The sequence below is a fragment of the Vanacampus margaritifer genome, chromosome 5 (genome assembly GCF_051991255.1).
Source record: "Vanacampus margaritifer isolate UIUO_Vmar chromosome 5, RoL_Vmar_1.0, whole genome shotgun sequence".
Taxonomy (NCBI): Eukaryota; Metazoa; Chordata; class Actinopteri; order Syngnathiformes; family Syngnathidae; genus Vanacampus; species Vanacampus margaritifer.
Genome location: NC_135436.1, coordinates 26,328,940 through 26,353,946, shown reverse-complemented (window position 1 = coordinate 26,353,946; position 25,007 = coordinate 26,328,940). Strand labels below are relative to the sequence as shown.

The window sequence follows — 25,007 nt, the reverse complement described above, 5'->3', positions numbered from 1 at the left end:
CGTCCAAATTGATGAATAGAGGTAGTTCAGCTCCACTACGTTAACCGCGATCGAGTGCTACTGTCATTTTGCCAACAAGCAGGAAACAGGAAGTAGTCAATAGTAGCCAAATAAGTTGTCTTTTTGTCAAAATGTTGACTAAACGGCTACTCTGTTTCAGCCACAGCATTATACCAACCGAGTGTTATTGCAAATGACTAATTATTTTCGTCAGTTAAAAATCTATTCTCATACGGCAGAAGGAGTTCAGTTTATTTATTCATCCATGGTTTAATGCCGAATTCTATTGGGTCGACGTGAAGCACGTGACACAAAACACACACGAACATCTGAAAACGTTCACATTAATGTTCAACACGCTCGATGCGTTGTTTGGCGTGTCGGGTGATGTGTGTAACCGCAACTTAAAGTTGTAGTCTCTGGAATTGAGTTCTTGCCTCTGACCCTTTGTGGCTATCGCTTCTCGGCCTTTTGGCTAAGATCAAGTGTAGTATCTGTTCTTATCAGTTTAATATCTGATACGTCCCCTACCCGGGGACCATATATTAAATTGATTTTTGGAACTGGGAGATGGAATAGGGGCTTGCTCCGTCCACTCCACGCATCGACCTGGTATTGCAGTACTTCCAGGAACGGTGCACCCCCTGACATTGTCAAATAAAAAACACTAGAAATTTTAGATGGTTCGGTACTTACTACTAATCAGTAAGTCGTTTTGATTCGTGTATGTATAATAATAGAAACGCGATATTGACATTGTGAGGTGACAGGAGCATTTTAGATGGACATTACGGTGCAGTGGGTGCTGTACCAGCCTTGTTGGAGAAGGTTAAACTAATAAAGTGTTTAATCTTAGTAAGATATTCATTTGTGTGCAACTTTTGCTGTCATGTTATTAAAAGTTTTATGATCGTGACAGTATACATGTCATGTGAATGGAGGTCCTGTAGGTGGCAGTAGCATTTTAGATGCACATCCAACACACTCCTAACCGAATGTGTTGGTCTGCTTGTGACGTCAAAAAAGCATTACTTGGATATGTTCACGTGATATGAAACCATCGCTTCACATAGTGTGCGCGTGAATGACTCTCGTGCTCGCGCCGCATCCAACTCATACTTACCTGGCAGGGGAGATACCATGATCAAGAAGGTGGTTCACCCAGGGTGAGGCTCAGCCATTGCACTCCGGCTGTGCTGACCTCTGCGAATTCCCCAAATGTGGGAATCTCGACTGCATAATTTCTGGTAGTGGGGGACTGCGTCCGCGCTCTCCCCTGATAAGCATGTTAGAAGCAAGATAAAAAAAATCAAATAGGTACATTAAAAGCTGGTTGCGTGAACCTGAATGATTGATTTTTGTTTCTCCAAGTGGAATTTTAGATAGAGCATTTGTACGTGTACGTAATACTATGTGTATTCCATGTATACTTGCGGAGTATATAAAAGTAAAATGAAAAATATTTGTGTCTGGCTGGTGTCTTCAGACAAAAGTTAAATGTATCTCTTATGCAATGGTGTTTATGTTTGTAGATGCGAACAAAGCCTAAACATAACTATTGTCGTTGGTTGGCTCTGTGTTGACAGCTATAAAAACTCTAATGTTCCATACTTCTTTCAAATGAAGAAAAAAGACTACTGTACCATCTGGTGGTCAACTCGAAAAATACCACAATTTATGTTAAAATTCGCGATCTGTGTTCTACTACTTTGGACTGAAGAACCCAACTACAGGGCGACGTATCGAGTCGAGAAAAAACGATTTCGCCTCACTTATTCTTTTCAGTGAAATTTAACCTCCCCCTCAGAATACGATCCTAAGCAAAGTCACATGGATCATCTTTCTTCTTTCGCAAGTAGGTTAAATTGTTGTCCGAGTCATGTTAACCGTTTTGTGGTCCTTACATCGCACAACAACCGAGTTAGCATTATTATGCTAGCATTATCGTACGGTGATAGACAACTGAATTTGTTTGATATTGCGTAGTTATGTTTTAGTGGAAAGTGTGTCGTTAAAAACAAATTTGTTACTCTTAATTTGTTGTATAAATGATATTTTTTTCGAAATTATCTGGTGGTATTCGAGGCTGCTAGTTGGGTAGCCTTAGCGCAGCTCGCTAGTAGCTCGGCTGTAAATGTGTTTTCTTTGGAGAACTGCAAGCATCTCCAGACTGTTAGCCTAAAAGCGTAGTTGCTTCATGGTGTAGAAAAAAGAAGAAGAAATAAATTCAACAAACAATAATCAAATTGGATTTTATTTTTTGTAAATATTGTGCCATTTGATTTATAAAACGGATAGACAAGCTGCATCATTCGTGGAATGAATGTGGCCGAGCTCCAGAGTGCCCTAAAAGGGTGGCATTTTGGCTCTAAAATTTGAGGCAGGGCAACAAAATCTTTCATGTATTCGTGCATGTTTGACCAATATATCCATTGTTTGCTTTTTTTGTTATGTTTTGTTGATTAATTCTTGATTTAGTTTTTGTTGTTTTTGTACTTCTGCAATCCTAAAATTTCAGGTCAAGGACCAATTCCCCCCTAAAAGTATAGAAAATAATCATGTTAATTTTTATTATATTATTTAGAATTTATCTAATAGTATTACCAATTATATGATGACTATGAGAATATGTTAAAAAAAAAACTATATTAACTTTATTTTGTTTACAGTTTAACTCTAACACCATTAACGCATTATTTAGCTAAATGAGCCAAAAAAAAGAAAATATTTTAATTGACCAATATTTGTGGGAAAACAGCTAAATTAATGCAACAACTATAATAGTTTATTTTAATTAAACGATTGTCATTACATTATTGTAGTTATGAATTATTAAACAGTAGCATGCCCACTTTGACCGCCAACTAACTTTTGTTGTAAATTTTTTTGTACATGTTCCCTTCAGACGACCCCTTCGATAAGCCGCCATGCAGAGGCTGCTCGTCGTACCTCACCGAGCCTTACATCAAGTGTGCGGAATGTGGACCTTCACCTTTCCTGCTTTGCCTCCAGGTGACAATTCGTCCACTCCAGGTAAATACATTCTTCTGGATGCCTAATAACCCCTTAAATGGCTTCTCTTTCTATTTTTCTCTCCAGTGTTTCACTAGAGGCTTCGAATACAAGAAACATCAAAGTGATCACAAGTATGAAATCATGGTAAATTTGGAGGGGCCGTCAAGGACAGAATTCTGGATGACTTCTATCACACTACTGAAACTTTTTTTACACGCACTACTAAAATGCTCTTGCTACACTCATACAATTTATTGAAAAGCCCTAACGCACATCACAGAAATTATTTTTTGCTCACACACAACTAAAACGATGAGCATTTTATTTGTGTTTCAGTAGTGTTTAAATATTTCAGGAGTGCTTATGAGTAGTAGTAGTTTTTATGTATTTCCAATCATTTGCGTGAGCGGAGAGAAAAAAAAAAAGTCAAAACCAGTGCAGTTGCTCCTCTCAGCAGTTACTCGTGACAACCGCCACATTGCACAATAGAAATCAACACATTAGAAACAATCAACACGATCAGTTTGAGTAATGTTCAATGTTGTTTATCCAGACGTCCGACTTCCCTGTTCTGGAGCCCAGCTGGACGGCGCAGGAAGAGATGGCTCTGCTTGAGGCTGTGATGGATTGTGGCTTTGGCAACTGGTCAGTAAAGTATTGATAATTATTGACGAAGAGTGGTTAGGGAAGTTCAAGAGAAGGATGCAATTCACAGAGAAACGTTTTGTCAGCCTTCCAAAACATCCAAATGAAATACATGCCTTTGGTTTTCCTTCTTTTGACTATTGTTGATGTGCGTGTCCTCGCCAGGCAGGACGTGGCCTACCAGATGCGCAGCAAAAGCAAGGAGGAGTGCGAGACTCACTACATGAAGAACTTCATCAACAATCCTCTCTTCTCCTCCACGCTGCTCAGCCTGCGCAAGACCAAAGACGCTCGCTTTGCGGACGGCGCCATTCCGTTTAAACGTCAGTGACACCACACCAATGCTTTTTTTTGGGGGGGGGTTAAACTCCTGCAAGCCTCTAGCCAATAGTTTTCAGATTGGATTCGGGTTAGAATTTCCCGCCCTCTGTCTGCGAATGTGACATCATCTGCGCGTTCTGTACGTGAAGAAGGGAAACGGCAGTTTCATTTTCTGGCCACAGGTGGCAGTAGCGATTCGGAATTCAAGTTTCAGCGTTCAGTAGCTTTGAATTCCAAATTAAATTTTGCGGCGGAAGTAAATGGTTAACTGATTTAGTGTTATAATCACTTAAGAGTTACACAAACTGGCATCAGCAAGGATGAGATGAGAATATTTTCATTAATCTAATTCAGTAATTGTAAATATAAATGTAAAATATTCTGAATTGTCTTTAAGTACAATAAGTCAGGTCTTTCATAAATGTAAGAAAATACTTTTAAATTCATGTGAACAGTAAATGTCAAGAAAACAGTCAAATAACCCCCCGCCCCCAAAAAAATAAAATAAAAACTCAGCCTTTAAAATAGTATTTTCTTATAAATTTATGGGAAAAAAAGATTAAAATAATTGATTCATGGTTTTATATTATCAATATCAGGCTCAAAAATAAAGCTCGATTCAATATCGATTATTCGAGTTTTAAAACTCAGCCCTAATAAGCGCCACGAAAGTAATCCTAATATGATTTAAACCGACAGCGACCGAAGACCCGCCTCGGCCCACGTTTGACTCGGTGCTGTCCAGAGACATGGCGGGATACATGCCGGCCAGAGCGGACTTCATGGAGGTGAGCAATTGAATTTCAGCAAGAAAGGAACTTGTTTTTATCACCACATGACTCTGAATGAAAATCCCCCCAAAAAATACTAATAATGACTTCTCTCTCTCTGGACACGCAGGAGTTTGACAACTACGCCGAATGGGATCTGAAAGACATCGACTTTGTGGACGATGACTCAGACATCCTGCGCGGTGAGTAGCGCTCGTAGAGGCTCGGCCACGCATGCAGCGTTGCCACGGTTACCTTGGAAAAGCAATTTAGGGGCATAGAGCTCATTTCTTACACGCCTTCATTACGTACTTTCGATGCATTCTTTAAAGTCACTGTCAGGGGCATTTGAAGAGTAACTGTAATCGGATTACTGGGTTTGAACGTGTAGAGTCACGCGTTACCGACGTCTTTGCACATGATATTTTGATACGATCAAATGATTTGATTGTGTTTCAGCACTCAAGCTGGCTGTGGTGGATATTTATCATTCAAGATTAAAGGAGCGACAACGAAGGAAGAAGTAGGTTGGCAGGACGCCAGTTGATGACGCCAGTTTGTCACCAGGTGGCATCCTTGGCATCTCAAGTATCTTTTTTTTTTTTTTTTCAATATCCATGCATCAATAACAAATTTCTCAATCCTGCTACTTGCGTCTCCTCTAACCTCATGATCCACAAGTGAGTGACGGCGAACTTATGTTATATGCGGTATATCTGGTTGCGACATGTTTTTTTTTTTAAACTCATTCACTGCCATAAATTCATTAAAAAAAAAAAAAAGATTAAAAATTAGGGGCAAGGATTTTTTTTTTTAACTGTAATTTATCGCATGATTTCACTAGTTAACTCACGATTAATCGCAAATTTTATATCGGTTCTAAATGTACAATAAAAAAAATTGGGTTTTCATACTCATGTTAACAAAAGTGGGGAAAAAAATGTTAAACTAATAGAAATATATATTTTTTTAAATTGATGTTTATAGCCGTCAATGGCAGTGAATGCATAATAAAAAAATTGGGGCGTCAGTTTTTTTTTTTTTTTTTTTACGTTTATAGGCGTCAATGGCAGTGAATGAGAGAATTAATGATTGAATTTGCGGCATTCAATTCTTCTTGTGCAAAACAACTACAAACAACCTAGTCAACAGGTTACTGCTGTTTTGGTTGAATTTATTTGTTCATGATATTCTACAATGACAGAATTCCATCTTTCCCCCCCCCCCCCAGGATTATTCGCGATCACGGACTCATCAACATGCGCAAATTCCAGAGTGAGTTGACCTTTGACACACTTCGCGCACACACACACACACGGTTGCTATGGCTACAAGCTAACAGCCGCAGGGTGAATTAGTCAACGCATGATGTCGCACGATGCCTGTAAGACGCGACGCGTCCACGCCACCTGTTGCTGCGATTGGTCGGCGGAGGTTGAAGTTGAGCGCTTATGATTTATTCATGTCGCCCCCCCCCCCCCCCCCACAGAAAAAAATCGCATCACTCCTTATCTCTCGCAGCCCTCTGGAGACAAAAGACAAGTCCCGCTAGCTGGCGAGCTGCTGAACGGTCGTCATGGAGACTGTCAGATTGTGTGTGTGTGTGTGTGTTGATACCCGAGCCTGAGAGGCACACACACCTCCTCTCTAACGCCCCCTCAGCAGCTTTCCTCTACTGTGTTCTTCAGTTTGGAGACAAACGAGCTCCGAGGTGGCCAATGCGCCACACGCTAAGATCATGATGCCGCCATTTAACTCATTCACTGCCATTGACGGCTATTGACGTCAAAAATTCATTTGAACTATTTCTGTTAGCTTAGCATTTTTTTCCACTTATGTTAACAAGAGTATGAAAACCTAGAATTTTTTTTTTTATTGTACATTTAGAACAGATATAAAATTTATGATTAATCGTGAGTTAACTATTGAAGTTATGCGATTAATTAATATGAAACATTTTAATTGCCTGACGTGATTTGAAAAAAAAAAGAAAATATTTTAAAAAATTGCAGCGTCAGGCAATTAATTTTTTTTATTGTAATTAATTGTATGACTTCACAAGTTAACTCGCGATTAATCACAAATTTTATATCTGTTCTAAATGTACAATAAAAAAAATTCTAGGTTTTCATACTCTTGTTAACAAAAGTGTAAAAAAAATGTTAAATTAATAGAGATAGTTCAAATTTATATTTGACGTCTATAACCGTTGAAGGCGTGAACAATAATTTGTAATCTTTTGCGTGTTCCAAAAAATTGGAGATGAGACTTCTTTGTGGAAAGGCCCTTGCAAGGATTTATTACAGAGATCTCTGGTCACATAACTGAATATCACCAAATCAGTTTCATCCAAATTGTGTGTGTCCCCCCCCCCCCCCCCCCCATGAAACACAGCCCTTTATTACAATCCCAGTTTGTACAGAAAACGCCTCTTCTCCTCCCCTTTGAATAAGACAACAGATTGGTTCTCACAATATGTTATGTTGATCTGCACCTGTTCATTTTTTAGACATAGCAGATTCTCAGTGTGCATTTTCTCAAAACAGAATATGTTCTCAGTAAACAGATTGAGCTTGACAGTAGTAGTATAGTAGTGGGAACAGCGTGTGTGTGTGCTCTCTCAGGCAAGACACTCACTCGAAAGGGAATTGAGACCAAAACAAGATAACAGATAGGCCAAGGTCGAGTTATATTGAGTTTAACATTATTTCACCTGCTCTACACATCTATAACTAAATCCAACGTGGTTAAAATATGAAATAAAGAATTAAAAATGATAATAATGTTACACCGTCAATGGCAGTGAATGAGTTAAAATGCTTCTAATTAACCCCAAATAAACTCGAGGTGTTCTAGCAGGCTATTCCTGACATTTTTGCAGCCACAATTTAAAAAAGAAGTGTGTTTTCTCTCTGGCTGATTGTTGTGACCTTCATCCCTGACGAGCGTGACATCACTTCTCACGCTGCTCTCTCGCTTTCCTCTCTCACAGTCCTGGAGCATTGCTACCCGAAGGAGGTTCAGGATCTGTATGACATCATGAGACGATTCGCCCGAGTCACCGGACCTGTTGAACACGACAAATTTATCGAGAGTCACGCGCGTCTGTATCTCATCTATCTGATCATCATCCAAAAATATTTATTATGCACACACGCACATACACACATTCACCCACATACAAAAAAATAAATTAATACAAAAAAAATATATATATATTAAAAAAAAAAAAAAAAAAAAGGAGAGCAATGATGATGACATGTCAAATCGGTAAAGTTACTGAATGAACAATATTGAGCTCTCCAGGGAAAAAATAAATAAAAAAAAATTAAAATTATTTTTATTATTCCACATTATGTTTTTTTTCTGCTTTCTCATTTCTCAACTGATTCAATCTAGGACACCAACTAACATTTATTTTAATGTTTAATTCATCCATTGATTATTTTGCCATAAATTGCATTCTGATGTGATGCACCAAATTTTTGAAAGTATTTTGCATGTTTTAAACGTGATGAAAACACATTTTCGGGATCCCTCACATGACCGCATGGCTGTACTTTTTTACCTTGAATCCATTGCATATTCTATACATGTTGTGTGTTTTTTTTTTTTTTTTTCTTTTTTCTTGTAGTGGAGTTTGAGCTGCGGCGGGAGATCCGCAGGCTGCAGGAGTACCGCAAAGCCGGGATCAAATCTTTCTGCAGTGAGTCCCAGACCGGACGCATCGGGGCCCGCTCGTTGCGACCGGCGTTGAAATGAGTGCTGACGTTTGTTTTGTTTTTTTTGCATCGATCAGGCGCCAAAGTGTACGAACGTGCCAAGCGTATGCGCGAGGACGAGCGCCGCAAGAGGACCATGCTGTGCGACGTGTTGCAGTACATCCAGGACGGACGAGCGTGCCAGCAGTGGCTCAGCAAGCAGGCCGCCATGTAAGCGTATGCTCGCCGCCATTTTGTATTTTTAGCCTTCAAAACAAGCCAGTCCTTTTTTCTCTGTTTGATCCAATCTGCTTGTGACTCTCTGCGTGCGCGGCGTTTATTAATAGTGTGACTTTTAAATCTCCCGACTGCAGAGATGCCGGCATCACACCGGCTGTCACCACGATCACGACGTCAGGTTAGCGGCTATTTGGAGTTGTTTATTTGTCCATTGTGTTGAATGTGACGAGTGACCGGCGAGAGGAGCGGTCGCGCGGATTATAAAACCAAGCGACCAAGCGTGTTGTGTTAGAGGTCTCATTGTGTTGTGTGTGTGTTTGTCTCCATAGCAACAGGCAGAAGGAGCGCGCCTCCCCTCAACCTGACCGGACTGCCTGGTACAGAGAAGCTCAACGAGCGAGAGAAAGAGGTATGCAGACTGATGTAAAAAAATAAATAAATAAATAAAAAGTAGGGTTTCAAGCTAGGGTTAGGATTTCCAATTAGGGTGTCAAACTTGGGTTACAGGATAAGGATAGGGTTTCAAGTCAAGTTGTGGTGTCAAGGCTGGGTTTAAAGCAAGGGTTAGGATTTTGAGCAAAATCTATATTTCAATACAGTGTTTGGGCTTCAACGTAGCGTTTTAAACTTTGATTAGGGTTTCAAATCGGGATTTCAAGACGGTTATTTTTTTGAGCTGGGGTTTACTTTTCAAGAAGGTTTGATGTTTCAAATTAGGATTTGAAGCCTGACTTTGGGTTTTAACACAGGTTTTAGACCAAGGTTAGGGTTTTGAATTTGTACTTTAAGCCTGACTTAAAGTTTCAAATGAGCAACTTTGTGCCTGAGTTAGGGTTTGAAGACAGAGTTTGTTTTTCATTTTAGGGTTTCAGACCAAGTTTAGGGTTTGAAACTGGCGTTTCAAGCCTGACTTAAAGTTTTCAAATTAGAAAATTCATGCCTGACTTAGGGTTTGAAAACAGAATTAGTTTTTCATTTTGGGGTTTCATGCCAGGGTTAGGGTTTCAAGCCAGGTGATATTGTTTAGAAAAGGTATAGGGTTTCACGCCAGGGTTAGGGTTTGATGGCCTAAATTAGTGTTGCAAGGCAGGGTTGGGGTTTCAAACAGCTGTTAAGGTTTCAAACAGCTGTTAAGGTTTCAATACGGTGTTTGGGCTACAATGTAGCGTTTTTAAACTTTGATTAGGGTTTCAAATCAGGATTTCGAGACAGTTATGTTTTTGAGCCAGGGTTTACTTTTCAAGACAGGTTTGATGTTTCAAATTAAGATTTGAAACCTGACTTTGGGTTTTAACACATGGTTAGGTTTTTAAATTGGTGTTTCAAGCCTGTCTTAAAAGTTTCAAATTAGCAGCTTCATGCCTGAGTTAGGGTTTGAAGACGGGGTTAGTTTTTCATTTTAGGGTTTTACGCCAGGGTTAGGGTTTCATGGCCTAAATTAGGCAGGGTTGGGGTTTCAAGGGTTTCAAGTTAGGGTTTGTGTTTCAAGTAAGGGTTTCAAGCAGTGATTAGGGTTTCGCATTAGAGTTTCTAGCCAGTGTTTGGGTTTTAAGAAAGGGTTAGGATTTCAATATAAGGTTTTTCAACCTGAGTTAAGGTTTCAAACAGACTTTTGATGTAGGATCAAGCCAGAGTTTCAGCAAGTGTTAGGCTTTAACAGTCTGGTTTCTACGAGGGCTGAACAATGAAAACCATTCAACCGAAGTTTCAAGTCGAGGTTCGGATTCCACACAAGTTGTCATGGGATGTTGTGAATATCCCTCGGATGTTGTTGTCTTGCGTGCAGTTGTGCCAGGTGGTGCGCTTGGTGCCCGGCGCGTACCTGGAGTACAAGCAGGCCCTGCTGAACGAGTGTCGGCGTCAAGGCGGCCTGCGACTGGCTCAGGCGCGAGCGCTCATCAAGATCGACGTCAACAAGACGCGCAAGATCTACGACTTCCTCATCAAGGAGGGTTGCATCACCAAGGCCTAGCGGCGCACGCGCGTGCGCCGGCGCTTCTTTTTCGTACACGATCGCTGCAGCATACAATGTGCACGAAGTGTCATTTCCGCAGACGGACTTCAACTGGGACTCTCAAAAGCTCTGAAAGCTCAACCGCGAACACTCGGCTTGCGAAAGGCTGTGACATTTCCTCGATGTTCACGGTCAATTTTCATGCCAAGTTGAGTTGGGGACATTTTGGAAATATCGCGAATTGTAAACTCTCCACTGGATGGGAGTTTATGAAAACACAGAAATAAAACAGGAATTTACAAAATTGAATGCTAGCTCTCAATAGTGGTGGAAAATTCCTTTGGGAAGTTTAAGGTGCGGAATTTTTGAAATTATTATGGAATTAATTAATTCAGAATTGACTAAATTAAAGATGGAGAAGAGGTCCATGATCATTCCTGTGAATTGGAATGTTGTAAATATTCCAAATTGGAAGCTTTCCATGTGAATACATGAGGGGAAAAAAACAGGAATTTACAAAATAATAGGTTAGCTCATAGTAGATGTGAAAAATTGATGGGAAGTTGAGTTTTAGAATTTTAGAAATATTCAAAAATGCTTTGAAATGATAAGAATTGTTTTGTTGGGAATTTACACCATTGAAGTTTGACTCCTAAATAGCGGTGGTACTTTCGGGCAGATTTGTGTCTGGTAAATTTCCCTTAAAAATGTAGCTAAGGAATTTTGGAATTATTCCAAACTTAAAAACCTTCCATCGGAATGAATAGGAATTTACAAAATTGAAGATGGGTTCTTAATAGGGATAGAAACTTTAAAGTACATTTCCATGGGAATATTCACTATATTTAATGTAGCATTTACTTCATAGCTCCATTTTTTTTTCCATCAGCCCCAAAATTTTACACTTGATTTTGGCTCTCAAAAAAATAAATAATTTTTTCACCGTGGCAAGCATGCACACTCATACATGCGTGCACCAGATTGACGCCCCAAGCTGGAAGAGAAGAGCAGCACCCCACCCGTCCTCCCACTCGTGCCCCCCAGTGTGTAGTGTATCTAGTCAGTGACCATATTTGTCTATCACCATGGCAACAATCTTGTCACTGTGTGTATATGTTGAGGGGAGGTTAAAAGTCAACCTTTCCCTGGCACACTACACAACTGTTAAGAGTGGCAACCTCAACTTAAACTATTATTTGTAATGCTTTGAAGATCTCAGTTGTGCTCCGTTGCAAAAGCAAAATGTCATGGATGTGATTGGGCGTACTTTGGGTGAGCGGTCACGTGACTGTCGTTGGGAGTGTCAAGGTCAATTGAATGTCAGCTGGCGTGACTGGCTGCAGGTGCTAGTCGTCATGGCGACGGCCGCCGTCATCGCCCAGAATGCATCTTGACATTTTTACACTTGTATAATAAATGTTTTTTGTTCATTTGTAGTTATATTCTTGTTTTGTCTTTAATAAATACATGATACTCATTTGAAATACATGATTTAGTTTTCTTTTTAATTAAAATTACACGTTTTTTTTTAATGCTTTTGAATTTAAATTAAATAAATACAATTTTTGTTTTGAATAGGTTTTTTTTAAACGAAATAAATAGATTTGGTTGGTTTATTTTTGCATCATTTGAATAACCAACGAACGTGTTCAAAGGAGAACCATTACATTGAAAATTGTGATTTTGTTTTTAAAAAAAAATGTTAGAATTTTTATTTACTTTACTTATTTTCTGGTTTTAAAATAATACAATATTTTATGAATGAAATATATCAATAATATATATCAATATATTTTAGTTCAAGTAGTTGGATTTCCCTTTTTTAAAATTACATAGAATTTTCAAAGTAGGGTTTTAAACTAGGCTTAGGAGTTTGAATTGAAGTATAAAGTAGCGCTAGGGTTTCAAATTAGGGTTTTAAGATCGTGTTGGGGTTTCAAATGAGGGTTTTGAAAACAAGGGCGTGGATGGGGGCTAACCTTAACCCTCTAACAAACCTGACCTAGCCAAATGTTAGTACAGTATTTTTTTTTCAGACTTTCACAAAGTTTACTAGGTTTTTATCGACCACTTACATTAGTGGTAGCGACAATAGTAGTAAAACAAAAAAAGGAAGTGGGGGGATTGCAGTACTGGTCGTGTCCTCTGTGTGTCGCCGTTGTTCCCTCAAACATCGAGAAAGGGGAGGAGCAGAGCAAGAAGAAGGCGGACGGCGCCTTGCGTGGACTTTTGTCGTCATGTTTGCGTGTCGTGCTCCTCGCGTCGACTACCCCCACCCCACCCCCCCACCCCTCCAACTCCCTCCCACTCTTTCCCAGCGGCCCCTCGGCGCGATTCCGCAGACTGAGTGGACGCTGAGTGCCGACGGCCGAACACGCGGCGCTGATGCTGATGCGGGCGTTGCATTGAAGAACAAACCATCATCGTCTTCATTTGGAGTGGTGAGTGTTCCGATTGACATTTATGCAACAATACTTCTTGCTTTAAAAACGTGTTTTGTTTGTGTGCGTATCAATTTACATGTCGGGCTCTGGGAAAAATTAAGAGACCAAAAAAAAAGAAAAAAAGAGAGCGACTTTTTTTGTTTTTTTTTGCATTTCGACTCCTTTTACAAATAAAAATATGTTTGCTAAGCTAAGGTATATTTTGTACAATACATTTACAAACTACAACTTATACATAGATGTATTAATTTACCAGACACAAAAATATGTTGTACTGTATTGCATTATAGATAATGAATGAAATTGAATTTGAAAACCCTACACAGGCTTGAAACCCAGACTTTTGCTAGGGAACCTGATTTAAAACCCTAAGCCTGACTTTAAACTTAAACTTACAGTAATTTTATTTTATTTATATATATTTTTTGCCATTTAACTAATATAATTATTACCCCCATTGTGGAATCCAAAGTGAATGAGTGAACCAGGAAGTGGCCTGCTACTATATGGACACTAAACACAGTTGAGCCTTGGGGGAGGTCTGCGCTGCGCTCAGTTCCATTTTAGCTGCTCTCATGCAGACTACAGTGTCAATCAAGCGGAGGAATTCCAAACGTTATTCCTGATATTCCAGGGAAAGTCATTGCACGCTCTGCTTTTCTATCTCATCGCCTGCTGGCTCAAGTTTCCCAGTTTGTGCGACCAGTGGAACCCGAGCCCTGCGGAATCTTTACACACACGCATCAACACACACTTGTTGAAAGATGCAAGTGACAAGAGATAGTGATTGATAGACAGTAGAGAGCAGAAGATTACAGATGAGCCAGCATGTTTATATGTATATTGTGCTCTGTGGGTTGCCATGGCAACACCTGCAACCTTCTGTCTCAGCGCGCTTTTCATGTCGACAGCAGCGACCAGTCAGGATTAGTCGGCTCACGTGTTGAAGATAACCGCTTTTGAAAAGCTGCCCGCAGTAGTGACTGATGTCAAGACGCAAGCATGCACAGCTCCGGGAAAAATTAACACACACACACACACAAAAAAAAAGGTTTGTTTTGTTATTTTTAAGTGCTTGTTTAATTTAAAGGTAGCCTACAGTTTTCCAAATTTTTGGGGGTGTGGTTAAAACTGCACTTTGGAGTTCAGCACGAGTTGCCCCTCCCCTATTATATAACAACTTGAGCGCTGTGATTTGTGAAAGTGCAGTTAGCGTGCTAGCTAGCGATTCCTACACCTGAAAATGCACCATCATTTTGAGTAGTTTGTTGGCATGGCTCCTTTAGAGCGCCTCGTTGTTGGCCGCAAGTGTGTGCAGGAGGGGGAAATTTGTAAATAAATAAATAGATAAATAAATAACTCCGACTTGTCAATCAATGTATGGCCCAGGGCTTTGGGATGGTCTGGCCAATTTAGAGCGCCTCGTTGTCACAGCGGCATGGAAAACCCCCATGACAACTTGGTGAGATATGTTCCAGCAACTGGACTCAGGGGGTTTGAAGTGGATGTATTTTGTGGCTCACACATATAGTTACATCCTTCTCTTTTCTTGTTAAGAGTGCCTCATTGTCATTTGCGAGTGTGCGCATATCACAATGAGAAAGGCGGAATTTCTTCTGAGGTGGCTTTTTTTTTTTTTTAAGTCAGACTTAGCTGCCAGTATGTGGAATGGGTCTTTAGGCTTGTATGTCCACTTTAGAGCGCCTCATAGTCACGGTGTGGAAATGACCAAAAATGTTTTCTGGAACAATCTAATAACATTTCTGTTCATTTTAACGGGGACTGTAGTACCTGATGTTTTGTTGTTTTCCAGGAGTCTTCCTTCTCTACTATGACTTTGCGTTCCGAGGGATTCTCCTGTTAAACGTCTCGTCATCTTCGTCCATGGGTTCCCGCAGCCAAGGCTTCTTCCCGCCCCACCAAAGCCACCACCATCATCATCGTAGCTTGTCTTTGGCGCCGGCGGTGCCCCGGCTGCTGCCCGAGGGCGGCATAGCCCAGATCACGCCGAGCCTGTTCCTGAGCCGCGGCAACGTGGCGTCCAACCGCGGCCTGCTCCTGTCCAAGGGCATCACGTGCGTGGTCAACGCCACGCTGGAGCTGCCCAACTTCAACTGGCCGCACGTGGAGTACGTGAAGGTGCCGCTGGCCGACGCGCCGCACTCGCCCATCTCGCTCTACTTCGACGGCGTGGCCGACAAAATCCACAGCGTGGGCCGCAAGCGGGGCGCCGTCCTGGTGCACTGCGCCGCCGGCGTCAGCCGCTCCGCATCGCTGTGCCTGGCCTACCTCATGAAGTACCACCGCGTATCGCTGGCCGACGCCCACGCCTGGGTCAAGGCCCGCCGACCCGTCATCCGGCCCAACGGCGGATTCTGGCGCCAGCTCATCGAGTACGAGCGCAAGCTCTTCGGAAGGAACTCGGTCAAGATGGTGCAGACGCCCTACGGGGCCATCCCGGACATCTACCAGAGGGACCGCCGCAGTCTGGCACCCTACTGGGGACTGTGAAAAAACCTTTTTAACCAACTCTGGAGACGTAGAGCTGGACGAGGACGCGGTTGGTCTCGTGGTGTTGACTGTGCTTGTCATGATGTCACGTGTACGGTAGCACTTTTTTGACAGCAGTGTACAGTGAACCCGAGTTGAATTTGTTTGGTGTACCTTGATTTGCATGTGACCGCGTTCGCACCTCCAAACATAGTCAACATCGCAAATCAACTTTTCCCATTGAAAAGAATGGAAATGACATTAATCCGTTCTAGCCACAATTGAAATACCAACAAAAAAAAAGTATTATTATTATAAAATATTACTATTATAGAAAATAGCATTCTAGGATTGTGTACTAAAAATAATGTAAAGGAATAATGACAAACGATGATTCATGTTTGGCTTTTTGAGTCAAACTACCAATACAAGCACAAATAAAACATGATGTTAAATTAAAAATAAATAACTTGACCCAAAAAACGTGAAGCGCTTGTGCCAATGTTTGTGTTTGAATTTGGAAAAAAAAAAAAGAATAAAGACTTCCACGCAGCATGACTGGTGCTTTTTGAGTGTCGGGCGAGATTGCATTGAGAAGACACGAGCATGGAACGCAGCACACGAGGGCTTTGGCTTAACGAGGCAGCTGGTGTCACTAAACATAGAGCCGCCTCGGGAGCAAACAATTGTTTACACAAATGTCCAATTGTTTAATTTGGAAGAAAGCGCGCAGCCACGTGCTGCCTCAACCAGGTCTCAAGACAGACATTTTCTGATCACGCGTGTGCCGGTCGTAAGGGTGTGTACACTTTTGCAACCACAATCTCTCATTCGTCTTGAAAAGATTGTATTTTTGTTGTTGTAGGTCTCATAAATGGTGGAAAAGGTTTTGAAATAATTCGTCATTGTCACATCATAAAGGCATTTAAACAGGGGTGTGTAGACTTTTTCTATCCACTGTGTACCAGTATATGGTATGATGAGCCACTCTACTCCTTTGAGTATCCACTCCACCACATTTCCATTTGAATACAAGCACAAGGCTATCAGTAGAAAACGTGAGCCACACGCACAAACCCGACGGTTAGACTGATGGCGCTGCAGTGCATGCTGGGAAACGTGAGCACTGGCAGACGCGGAAAGGCTCGTGGAAAACAAAATCACGAGAAATTTAAACGGTCTGTTTATTTACATCACATTCACACAAGACAAACACACACAAAAACTCAATTAAATTACGTTCCCTCCAAATAAACCCCCAATAAGCTAAAAATGTACACCAGTTAAATACCCAGGGAGACTCAAAACTACAAATAAAACGTAAAATAAAAATAAATGTGTCTTCCAGCCAAGAAGAATTAAAAACATTGAAAGTGACATTTAAAAACAAGAGCACATTCAAGTCGGCATCCATTTTGTTACAGTCCAAAGCGCAATGAACAACTTCAAGCTTTAAACAGGATCAGGTCACAAAGGTAAAATGGCCGCCAGTGGACGTGACTCAGTAAATAAAAAATAAAAAAAAAAAGTGGAAAGTTGGTCGCTCAGAGCAAGTCGGGCAGGATGAGTCCCGGCGGTTTGGGCTCCACGCAGTTGATCCAGAAGTTGGCGCAGCTGGCGTGGTACTGGTGGCCGCCGTACGCCAGCTTCAAGTTGTCCGTCTCGGAGTTGAACGCCTGAAGACGCACGGACACGTCGGGCAAGATGAAGAGGACGACACAATCCTTGCGTCCATTGCATCAAAGGTGCGCAAACTTTTTTTTTCATTTCAGGGTTACGTACAAAAAAAAAAAAAAAAGGGAAAGATGCAAGGGGAGCTTGAAATGATTTTACTGATATTTGTTAAATACAGTAAAATTAATAAAGAAAAAAATGATTGTATTGTTTTTCTTTTCTGGTCATTTTGTAAAATTGCTACATTAGGTAAATAATAGTTGAGGGTTTTCATGATTTTGGGGTGGCTTCGGCCCTGCACCCAACAGCCAGAAAATTTTGTCGTACATACTTTATTTGTATCTTAGCCACACATAAAAAATTAAGAAAAACTGCGAGAAAAAAAAATTGCGAGAAAAAAACTCTTAAATTTGCGACTTTATAAAGTGGCAGATTTGCGAGAAAAAAAAAGTTAATTTGTTAAAATAAATATCTACTTCTACATTTATGTTTCCAGAATTATTATTTACACGTTCATACATTTAGTTTTTTGTACGAATTGAATCTGCTGCTCTCCGTCATTCGCTTGCATTTACCTAAAGTGTGCTAGCTTCTGATTGGTTCGTGTTAGTCAGCTGATAGGGGACCAGGAAGTGCTGTCGCTCTAGCTGCCGTGTATGACGAGTAAAGTTTCAATTAAGAATGAATCCGTCTCCGTCCTGCCTTTTCATTTTATAAACGGTGTCCAATCAACCACCAACGAATCCTCACGTTAGACTATAGCTACGCTACGTGTATTTCTTAAATTGCAGAGTTTTTTTTCTCGCAAATCTGCCATTTTATAAAGTCGCAAATTTACGATTTTTTTCTGTCAATATTACCCCTGCCCTCTAAAAAAATTTTTTTATACGTGGCCCTTATATACGCCGTCGTATCTTTCCATATCTAGAAAAGCTTGATGATATTAAAACTAATTTATTTCTCGGCAACCTTGCCTAATGAGCCTCATGCTGCTTCACCATATCCGGAGACAAATCCACTAGTTGCGCAAACCTACATGTTTTTACACAAAAGTAAAAATGGAACTTCACATTTTGTGCATTTCAAAATTTCGTTTTTTTTTAAAGACCAAGTTAGGGTTTTAAATCAGGGTTTGGAGTACAAGTTAGGGTTTCAAACAAGAGTTCTGATTTAAAGTCAGGGTTTCTAATTAAGGTGAAAAGTCAGTACTTGGGTTTCAAGGTAGGGTTTTGAAGCCTAGGGTTGGGGTTTCAAATCAGGATTATGCTTTCAATCCAAGGGTAGGCTTTTCAAATTAGTGTTTAAAACCTAGGTTTGGGTTTATTGCCTGGGTTAGAGGTTCAAGTAGGATTTCAGATTAGGGTGTGAAGGAAAGGTTACTAGGATTCCAAATTGGGGTTCAAAGCTACAAAAATGAACGTGTTCGTAAAAAAGTCAAGTCAATATTTACCGTGGACCTCCGAACACTTTCTGGAGTCAAAGCCTGAAATCACAACAACACAGTCAACACAAGAAGAAGGCGGAGAAGAAGAAGAAGGCGGAGAAGAAGAAGAAGGCGGAGAAGAAGAAGAAGGCGGAGAAGAGGGCAAAGAAGAAGAGGAAGAAGGAGAAGACGAAGAAGGAAAAGATGAAGAAGGCGAAGAAGAAGATGAAGAAGGAAAAGAAAAATAAGGCAAAGAAGAAGACGGAGAGGAAGAAGAAGAAGGGAAAGAAGAAGAAGGTGGAGAAGAAGGCGGAGAAGAAGAGGGCGATATTAACTCATTCACTGCCATTGACGGCTATAGACGTCAAAAATTCATTTGAACTATTTCTATTAGTTTAACTTTTTTTTTTGTCAACAAGAGTATGAAAACCTAGATTTTTTACTGTACATTTAGAACAACTATAACATTTGTGATTAACTCTTTGACTGCCAAAAACGTTAAATAACGTTTAGTAAAATCCTACAGAGGAGTGCCAAGGACGTTAAAAGACGTTTGTTTCAAAACAGAGCATTTCGGTGAAAGTAACCATTTTCTATTGTTGATTACTGAAGAACGGAATAAGGTAGAAACAAACTTTTTTTTTCTGATGAAAGATGAGAGTCCAATCTTTCATTTGGTAGTATGTGTGTTTCCATAGTCCAAACACATAATTTTCTGTGGACCTTGAAAGATCAGTCAAAATGCTTAAATCGGCTGGCACCCACGGCATCCCTTTTCTAAAAACGTCTGGCAGTCAAAGAGTTAAAATAGAGCCTCAAAACAGAAAGCTCATCTTTAGGCTTGGTGAAGCAGCACGTGGCTCATTATACAAGGTTGTCTCCCCCCTACCTCAATGCTCTTCTCTAAACAATCGTATTGAACTTTAAAGTGAAATAAACGCAACCTGTACGTGATAAGTGCTACTTTAGCGTCCTCCACTTTTGAGAATGCAAAATCTCCAAACCATCCTTGTTGTGGTTTCACGAGACGCTTTGGCTGAGCTGCCAGCGTGACGACATCCAATAAGGCGTCAAGGTGAGCCCGAGGACGCTCCCATTCCACTTGATGGAAGAATCATGTGACGTTACAACAACAAGACAAACGAGCGCAGGGGGAGACGCTAATAAGCGAGCGCGACGTCAACCATCCGTCTTGTGTGCTCTTCTCGTTAACAAATCGGACCCTCCAGGATTTTGCTGCGGCCAATATTGTCTGCTTTTTTTCTCTCTATTTGGGCCTGATTGATTCAGCCAATGGCTGATATTAGCTTCTTTAAAATCTGCAAAAATTATTATTATTTTTTTTACACGTTCAACCCCGCTGAGGAAAAAAAAAAAGAATGAAATAGACCATTTTTTGTCCATTTCTCTGTCTGTGGTAAAACAATTATTAAAGGAAAAACATCATAAAATGTTCTGTTGTATGAATTAAGTGATCAAAAATAAGTTATTATATTCATTTTTTAATTTTTTTTATTAATCAACCATTTAACTCATTCACTCCCAGCCATTTTCACTGAAGTAACCCCCTTCGCTCACGGCTGTTTTACTGGATTTTGACTGATTTGACTGAAGGCCCACAGAATATTGTGTTCTATTGCTATAAAAACATGGAACCTAGCAAAAGAAAGTCTCTTATTTCATCAGGGGGAAAAAAAGCACATTTTTAGCAAATAGCATTAGAATATAGCTAAGTTTCATCATTATTCACAAACTATTTAGAATTGTGAGTAAAAGCATTTTTTTCCAACATGGCCCTGGTTGATCTCTTATACTTTGCAGCCACCTGCTGGCCGTTTGTGTAAGAAGTACTATTTATTTAACCGTTCTCTGCAGTTGAGAGGCTGCATCAAAACTTTCTGTATGCTCTAGCATTAAAAAAATAAAAATAAAAAAACGTATAGATACGTCTTTGGGAAACTTAAAACATTAAAAATAGAACGTAATTGTACGTTTTTGGGAGCAAATGAGTTAATCTGCTATCAGAATTTTATTCTGCCCAATCAAAATTGGCATAAAAAAAAAATCCACATCGAGGATTGATCATCAAGGCTCAATTATTCACAGATTTCCGCAATTTTCGAAAGGGCTTGAAGGCACTAGCAAATATTAAAGATTCAATTGCAGGGTATTTTCAGAGCCTTGCTGAAATGTCACCTGAAACGTCTTTATTACAACTTTTTGTATCCATCTGTCCTGTAAACTATAAAGAAGAAATCCAAACCAGTGTAACGTCAAGCCTGCACGAATTGGATATGAACACAAACTTGTTCCTGAAACCTTCAAGAATCCACACAAAGGAGGCCAAAGTGGCAACTAGTGTGCTTTCTCCCTCTCCTCACCTTCCAAGAAACTGTCCTCCAGTATAGAGCGAGCAGACAACAATGACCCGCATTGATTGTGTGCTAAAAGCACCCCGCCAACCGCTGATTGCTCAATCGCTAACGTAGCAACAGTTACTACGGCGCAATGTCAAAGCTTTAGACTCCTCCCACTGCTGCAGCGAGGGCCTTACCTGACATTTATGCACTGCCGGCAGAGACGACTTGCAAGTTGAAGATTTGAATAGAAAAGTCAACAAGTGGAACAAAGACCCAAATGACCCTAAAATGGCCGCTTTGACGCAAAATGGATGACTTCTAGCATCTCAGCGGACATGTAAGACTTGATGACTTTTCTTTATGTCTAGCAAATTTCATGTTACTAAATGATAACTCTTTGACTGCCAAAAACGTTAAATAACGTTTAGTAAAATCCTATGGAGGAGTGCCAAAGACGTTAAAAAACGTTTGTTTCAAAACAGAGGTGAAACTAACCATTTTCTATTGTTGATTACTGAAAAACGGAATAAGGTAGAAACAAACTTTTTTTTTCTGATGAAAGATGAGAGTCCAATCTTTCATTTGGTAGTATGTGTGTTTCCATAGTCCAAACACATAATTTTCTGTGAACCTTGAAAGATCAGTCAAAATGCTTAAATCGGCTGGCACCCACGGCATCCCTTTTCTGAAAACGTCTGGCAGTCAAAGAGATAATGGAGAACAATTGAAGAGAAGTTGGAAAAAGTGCCCAAATAGCCCCGCGCACCAAAAGCTGATCCACAAGCGAGCGACAGGGCAGCCGACACCTCACCCCCCCCCACCACAGGCAAACAATGACATTTAATTGTCCTACTCGTTTAAAAAGGCGTCCGAGCGCGCTCACGTCTTTGATCTGCAAACACGTTCCAGTCGGGAGAAAAGTCACAACACTGTGTGTACGTGCGTGCGAGCGTACGTGCGTGTGTGTGTGTGTGTGTGTGTGTGTGTGTGTGTGTGTGTGTGTGTGTGTGTGTGTGTGTGTGTGTGTGTGTGTGTGTGTGTGTGTGTGTGTGTGTGTGTGTGTGTGTGTGTGTGTGTGCGACGGACCTTGCTGCGAGAGTCGACGTTGAGCAGGCACACGCCGCACGCCAACTCCTTGGCGTTCTTGATGCCGTGCCGCAGAATGCAGGAGGTGAAATCCAGAGAGCTTTCGTCGGGCTAAACGAGACATGAGGAAATTGCACTTGAAAATATGTTTACCCAAAAAAATGATATGACATTGTGTGGCGACGTGGAGGTAAAAAAAAAAATACAAAACTCATACTCAGTACAACTTAACGCATTCACTGAGAGTCATTTTCACTGAAGCAACCCCCTTCGCTCCTGGCTGTTTTACTGGATTTTGCCAGGCCCACAGAATATTGTGTTTTATTGCTATAAACACATGCAACCTACCAAAAGAACGTTTAGACTCTCTTCTTTCATCAGGAAAAAAAAGTATATTTGTATCTGTTTCCGTTTTGCAGAAATTAGCATTAGAATATAGCTAAGTTTCATCATTATTCATGAACCTGTTTAGAACTTTGGGTAAATGATATTTTTTCAACATGGCCCTGTTTGATCTCATTTGCTCTGCTGCCACCTGCTGGCCGTTTTTGTAATTATCATTTTTTTTAACCATTCTCTGCAGTTGAGAGGCTGCATCAAAGCCTTCTGTATGCTCTAGCATAAAAAAAAATGACATCACAGTTGATCAGGGCTCAGGCAACAACCAATCACAGCTCAGCTTCAAAAAACAGGTGAGCTGTGATTGGTCGTTCACCGAGCCCTGAGCTACTGTGATGTCATCTTCAGTCGACAGCAAGTGGAAAAATGGCCGTCCCCTGCGATGGATAAAAACATCTGGATTTTGCTGCATAATTCATATTCCACAAATGTAATATTAATCAGAATGTCACGTTTAGACTATTGAGGTCACATATAACATATTGTCAAGGAAATGTTTGCGGTTGACTTCCACTTAAAAAAAAAAAATCCAAGATAACAATAAGAGAACAAACAAAGAAAATGTGTGTTTCTGTAAAAGGTGTTCATTTATGGAACAATTGAAAAAGTGTGAATCACTCGCTGTGTTCAAAAATAGGTTTTAAACTATAAGGGCTGGAAAAATAATAATTACAAATCAGGCATTAAACTTGAGCATGAAAAAAAACGATCTACTTTTCTTTTTGGTAAAATTGGTGCTTAAATTGTCACAGTATCGTGTCTGTCTTGAATGACCAATCAAACGGCTCCAAACCGGCTGGCAACGGCTCATCTTTGCCCATCAATAAACAGCATCAGATATTTGTGCTCAATTTGCCGGTCCGCGTGGATGAGCACGCTCAATCTCATCGTGTGTTCTGTTTACACACAAGTGCTTAAGTCAATCCAATGCCGTTCTTTGTCATCCGCCGCACCGCACCCGAATCGATCGCCGATCGATCCGGGGCTAATGAAGCGGGACCGCGGTGCATTGGCTAACATTTCGTGATGCTATCGGCAACATTTTTGTTGGGAAGGCGCCATCGTTTGCCGCTCCGTTGGCAGCGTGCGTGTGTGGGCGAGTGTTTGAAGCGGAGGCGTGTGTCAGTCGGACAGAGATGCCATCAAGCCGCACGGGTGCAAGTTTCAAGCAAGTCCCAAGTCGAGTCAGTTTATCAACTTGAAGTATGTGATCTATAAGTAAAGCAAACATTTTTTGGTTTGTATTTGAAGATGTTTTAACGTAAACTGTCAACTTCTTTAGATCAGAGGTCTGCCAGCTGTGGCTTTGGAGCCACATGTAGATCTCTCAAATAAAATAAAAACTAACCTGTAGATTTTTTTTTTTTTTTTTTTTACATATTTATATTTATTTTTAGATAAAATATTCTTTAAATTAATATGATTTAGATAAAAAAACTAAAAATTAAATATTCCAAAATTGTCAGAGTCTAGATTTTTTATTTAATTTAATTTTAATTTAATTTTTAAAAATAAAGACGAAAGGTAGATGGGAAACTTTTTTTAAATGACCTAAAAATGTCCAAAAAGGAAGAGGAAAAGCAGAAAATTGCTAATTAATGTCCACAACATTGCCCAAAAAGTCTGAAAACTGATCTAAAGGCAGGGAAGAAAATGTTAAAAAATTACCATAAAATGTCCACAAAAATGTCAGAAAATATTATTTTCTTTTTTTTACATATTTATATTTATTTTTAGATAAAATATTCTTTAAATTAATATGATTTAGATACAAAAACTAAAAATTAAATATTCCAAAAATGTGTCTAGATTTTTTATTTAATTTAATTTTAATTAAATTTTTAAAAAGAAAGACGAAAGGTAGATGGAAAACTTTTTTTAAATGACCTAAAAATGTCCAAAAAGGAAGAGGAAAAGCAGAAAATTGCTAATTAATGTCCACAACATTGCCCAAAAAGTCTGAAAACTGATCTAAAGGCAGGGAAGAAAATGTTAAAAAATTACCATAAAATGTCCACAAAAATGTCAGAAAATATATATATATATTTTTTACATATTTATATTTATTTTTAGATAAAATATTCTTTAAATTAATATGATTTAGATAAAAAAAAACTAAAAATTAAATATTCCAAAAATGTCAGTCTAGATTTTTTATTTAATTTAATTTTTAAAAAGAAAGACGAAAGGTAGATGGAAACACTTTTTTTAAATGACCTAAAAATGTCCAAAAAGGAAGAGGAAAAGCAGAAAATTGCTAATTAATGTCCACAACATTGCCCAAAAAGTCTGAAAACTGATCTAAAGGCAGGGAAGAAAATGTTAAAAAATTACCATAAAATGTCCACAAAAATGTCAGAAAATATATATATATATTTTTTACATATTTATATTTATTTTTAGATAAAATATTCTTTAAATTAATATGATTTAGATAAAAAAAACTAAAAATTAAATATTCCAAAAATGTCAGTCTAGATTTTTT

General features: G+C 39.7%; 3 protein-coding genes and 2 non-coding genes across 12 annotated transcripts in view; 4 read left to right on the top strand and 1 right to left on the bottom strand.

The window, feature by feature from the left end:
* The first annotated feature begins 455 nt into the window (after nucleotides 1-455).
* On the top strand, nucleotides 456-646 carry LOC144052737 (U2 spliceosomal RNA). Its single transcript, XR_013294291.1, has one exon. It is a non-coding gene; the product is annotated as a U2 spliceosomal RNA (small nuclear RNA).
* A 469-nt stretch (nucleotides 647-1,115) lies between these two features.
* On the top strand, nucleotides 1,116-1,279 carry LOC144052726 (U1 spliceosomal RNA). The gene has a single exon (XR_013294281.1). It is a non-coding gene; the product is annotated as a U1 spliceosomal RNA (small nuclear RNA).
* A 418-nt stretch (nucleotides 1,280-1,697) lies between these two features.
* On the top strand, nucleotides 1,698-12,132 carry tada2a (transcriptional adaptor 2A). Its single transcript, XM_077566658.1, has 15 exons — nucleotides 1,698-1,855; nucleotides 2,906-3,012; nucleotides 3,100-3,159; nucleotides 3,569-3,660; nucleotides 3,826-3,983; nucleotides 4,681-4,769; nucleotides 4,882-4,954; nucleotides 5,211-5,274; nucleotides 5,983-6,026; nucleotides 7,744-7,854; nucleotides 8,386-8,457; nucleotides 8,551-8,683; nucleotides 8,827-8,870; nucleotides 9,022-9,101; nucleotides 10,479-12,132. Exons 1-15 carry the CDS (start codon nucleotides 1,831-1,833, stop codon nucleotides 10,662-10,664), a joined length of 1,338 nt encoding a protein of 445 aa, XP_077422784.1. The 5' UTR covers nucleotides 1,698-1,830; the 3' UTR covers nucleotides 10,665-12,132.
* A 791-nt stretch (nucleotides 12,133-12,923) lies between these two features.
* Nucleotides 12,924-16,198, top strand: dusp14 (dual specificity phosphatase 14). The gene is made up of 2 exons (XM_077565491.1): nucleotides 12,924-13,087; nucleotides 14,904-16,198. The coding sequence occupies exon 2, from the start codon at nucleotides 14,975-14,977 to the stop codon at nucleotides 15,599-15,601; it is 627 nt and encodes a 208-aa protein (XP_077421617.1). The 5' UTR covers nucleotides 12,924-13,087; nucleotides 14,904-14,974; the 3' UTR covers nucleotides 15,602-16,198.
* Nucleotides 16,199-16,740: 542 nt separating this feature from the next.
* Nucleotides 16,741-25,007, bottom strand: part of synrg (synergin, gamma) — a 30,946-nt gene continuing 22,679 nt past the window's right edge. For 4 of the 8 annotated variants that reach the window (XM_077565483.1, XM_077565487.1, XM_077565488.1 and 1 more), the window contains 4 exons: nucleotides 22,124-22,234; nucleotides 21,891-21,929; nucleotides 18,705-18,737; nucleotides 16,741-17,256 (listed from right to left, as the gene is read on the bottom strand). In XM_077565483.1, the coding sequence (XP_077421609.1) occupies nucleotides 17,125-17,256; nucleotides 18,705-18,737; nucleotides 21,891-21,929; nucleotides 22,124-22,234 (315 nt within the window). In that variant the 3' untranslated portion in view covers nucleotides 16,741-17,124. The remainder of the gene's footprint in view (nucleotides 17,257-18,704; nucleotides 18,738-21,890; nucleotides 21,930-22,123; nucleotides 22,235-25,007) is intronic. The other 4 variants (XM_077565486.1, XM_077565490.1, XM_077565484.1 and 1 more) reach the window with 3 other exon arrangements.